Below are 2,774 nucleotides of genomic sequence, written 5' to 3' on the forward strand. Positions count from 1 at the left end.
GTGAGCTGCTTTCTATTTATGCCACACATAACGTGTGGACGGATGTCTAATATGCCACACATGTGGTCGTTATCAGCGTCTAAAAAACCCATTAACCATGAAATTTTGGGCCGGGCCGACATCGGCCCATTCCATGGTTGCTCGCGAACCAAAATAAACCTCTCGCGAATATCCATCCTCCGTGTCGTGATCGATCGCGCTCCACGGAACGGACGGTCATCCTGCCGCGTCAGACCGCCAAGCCCCACCCCACCCCACCACTCCCGTCCAAAACCCCACCCCGCCTACCTACCCACTCCCTTCCCTCTCGCCGCCGCAGCCGCAGCCCGACGCTTCGCCGCAGCCAGGAGGCCATTCTCCGTCCCCCACTCCGCCCCAGAGAGCAGGCCTAGACCCCGAGAGCGACACCGGAATGTCGGCGATGATGGGGGCGCGGCTGGACCTGGCGCCCTTCCTCCTCTCCCCGTCGCCCTCGCCCTCGCGGCCGTCCCCCGCCCTCCGCCTCCGGACCTCGTCGCCGGCCGCGGCGGCGGCGAGGACCCGCTTGCTCGCCCCGCGGGCGGCGGCGGCAGCGGCGACCGCCGTCTCCGCCAAGCCGGCGGCGGCCGGGCCCCTGTCCGCCGACCGCTCCGTCGTCCGCCTCGGGCTCCCCAGCAAGGGCCGCATGGCCGAGCTAACCCTAAGCCTCCTCAAGGTCCCGTCCCCGTGCCGTGCCGAGTCTCGTCCCCATGCCCTCGCTTCGCTTCCATTTCTGGGACTGAATTTTGTGATGGTTTTTGCTGATTTTGTTGCTGTGTTGGTGTTTGGTGCAGAGTTGCCAGTTGTCGGTGAGGCAGCTCAACCCGCGGCAGTACACCGCCGACATCCCGCAGGTGAGTTCTCATCTCCGTCTCGTCTCCACGGCATTACCCGTGTACCGTATCTAGGCAGGAGAAGTGGCTGCTTGCTGTGAGCAGGGACTGAATCAGTACGCCTTCAGGCCCTGATTGGCTCAATTGATAGGACGGCACAGTTTAGAAACACCGTGGTTCGGCAGTTTCTCGGAATTTATCAATGTATTATACTGCTCGTAGCGTCTGTTTCATGCTTAAACACAGTACCTCGACATGTCCTGCATTTGTTTTATGTACTATGGACATAAGCATGGGGATTAATTCCACAATTGAAACATTCTCTATTTGGGCATATCAATGAGGTGGCCTTCTATTTTCTGATTATTTTAGAATAGTTAGAGGAGCATCGGTTTATTGCATCAGCCAAGATGTGATACATCAGGAGATTTATTCCATGTCTTAATATTTTTTCCCAACAGTTTTGTCAAGATGAGATCTATCCATTGTCCATAATATATATTGCTGAATAATAATATGTGTGGTGTCTTTGACATAAATAATAAATTGGAAGATGTTCAGATATTTAGGCCAACTGAAACATTATAACAATCTAAAATATTTATTAGGTTCAGCTGTGGTTGGCGTTTGCTGTGTTGTGTTGCTTTGTGCTGCAGCTTCACTATATAGAAAGAAAATAAAAATCCTTACTGGTTCATGTAAAACTTACCCTTCCGATTAACTATTTTTGCACCAGCAAAGCTCTGCAAAGAGAACTTATGCAACCAGTTATTCATAGAGTCAACAAAATTGAACCTGTAAATCTAATTTGTTGGGTAATGGGTATTCGTCAGCTGTTCATACAGTCAGGTTTGAAGTTTGTTCTAAACAACATCCAACCCATAAATCTAATTTGTTGGGTAATTGGTATTTGTCTGTTATTCATAGAGTTAAGTTTGGAGTTTGTTCAAAACAACTATTTTGTTGGGTAATGCATATTTGGTTGCACCATTGTCATGTAGATAATACTGATAAAATCAAGGAAGCAAAATAAGAATGTGGAACCTGCATCTTCATGTCTGTTGAGTATCTAAAAATTTCAGTGTGGGATATTAAACATTTTGTTTTGTCTGACCTATTTCCATTTACAAATTACAATATACAGTGACTCCCAGCTAACCCTGTTCTGTCGCATGGCGGGTAGCTAAAATCTATAAGTTGCATGCATACATTTTCATGCCTAGATATAGTGTTACATTCGCTGCGTCTGTAAATCCGCCTATATCTAATTAATCTACAGGAATATTTGTGGTGGTTTGAAGTATTGTGAAACAGAGGGAATAATAGATGGTTATGGTAAAGTTCTAATACATTTTTGTATGTAGGTTCCAAATTTGGAGGTTTGGTTTCAGAGGCCCACGGATATTGTTCGTAAACTATGTTCAGGGGATCTTGATCTTGGTATTGTGGGTTATGACATAATCAGTGAATATGCGCAGGTAAAATTTTGAGGAATAATGTTAAATCTTTTGGCCCAGTGTACGCCTACCTTTAGTTTTAGAAGTTTCTGCTGGATTAATTTCAACTGATTGATTGTTTTCAGTTCCTTTGATATATGCTGATATGTATTTAAGATTTTCTGTGACAGGGCAATGATGATCTAGTTATTATTCATGATGCTCTCGATTTCGGACATTGTCGCTTGTCCCTTGCGGTACGGTATATCCAAGTGCATTTACTACTAACAGCCTCGCTATACCTTGATTGAAGCTCATATCCGAATAAGTCTAATTGTGTTCTATGATCAGGTGCCGAAGGAAGGTATTTTCGATAGCGTCAATACTCTAGAGGATTTGTTAAATATGCCTCAATGGAGTGAAGAAAGACCAATGCGGGTCGTTACAGGATTTGGTTATGTATGGTCATGAATAAACTTTTATTTGT

General features: G+C 46.0%; 1 protein-coding gene across 1 annotated transcript in view; it reads left to right on the top strand.

The window, feature by feature from the left end:
* The first annotated feature begins 278 nt into the window (after positions 1-278).
* The window catches only part of LOC119300414 (ATP phosphoribosyltransferase, chloroplastic-like), a 6,991-nt gene continuing 4,495 nt past the window's right edge, over positions 279-2,774 (top strand). The window contains exons 1-5 of the mRNA XM_037577382.1: positions 279-694; positions 813-872; positions 2,216-2,329; positions 2,479-2,544; positions 2,639-2,751. Of these exons, the coding sequence (XP_037433279.1) occupies positions 413-694; positions 813-872; positions 2,216-2,329; positions 2,479-2,544; positions 2,639-2,751 (635 nt within the window). The 5' untranslated portion in view covers positions 279-412. The remainder of the gene's footprint in view (positions 695-812; positions 873-2,215; positions 2,330-2,478; positions 2,545-2,638; positions 2,752-2,774) is intronic.

The sequence above is a fragment of the Triticum dicoccoides genome, chromosome 5A, assembly GCF_002162155.2.
Source record: "Triticum dicoccoides isolate Atlit2015 ecotype Zavitan chromosome 5A, WEW_v2.0, whole genome shotgun sequence".
NCBI lineage: Eukaryota > Viridiplantae > Streptophyta > Magnoliopsida > Poales > Poaceae > Triticum > Triticum dicoccoides.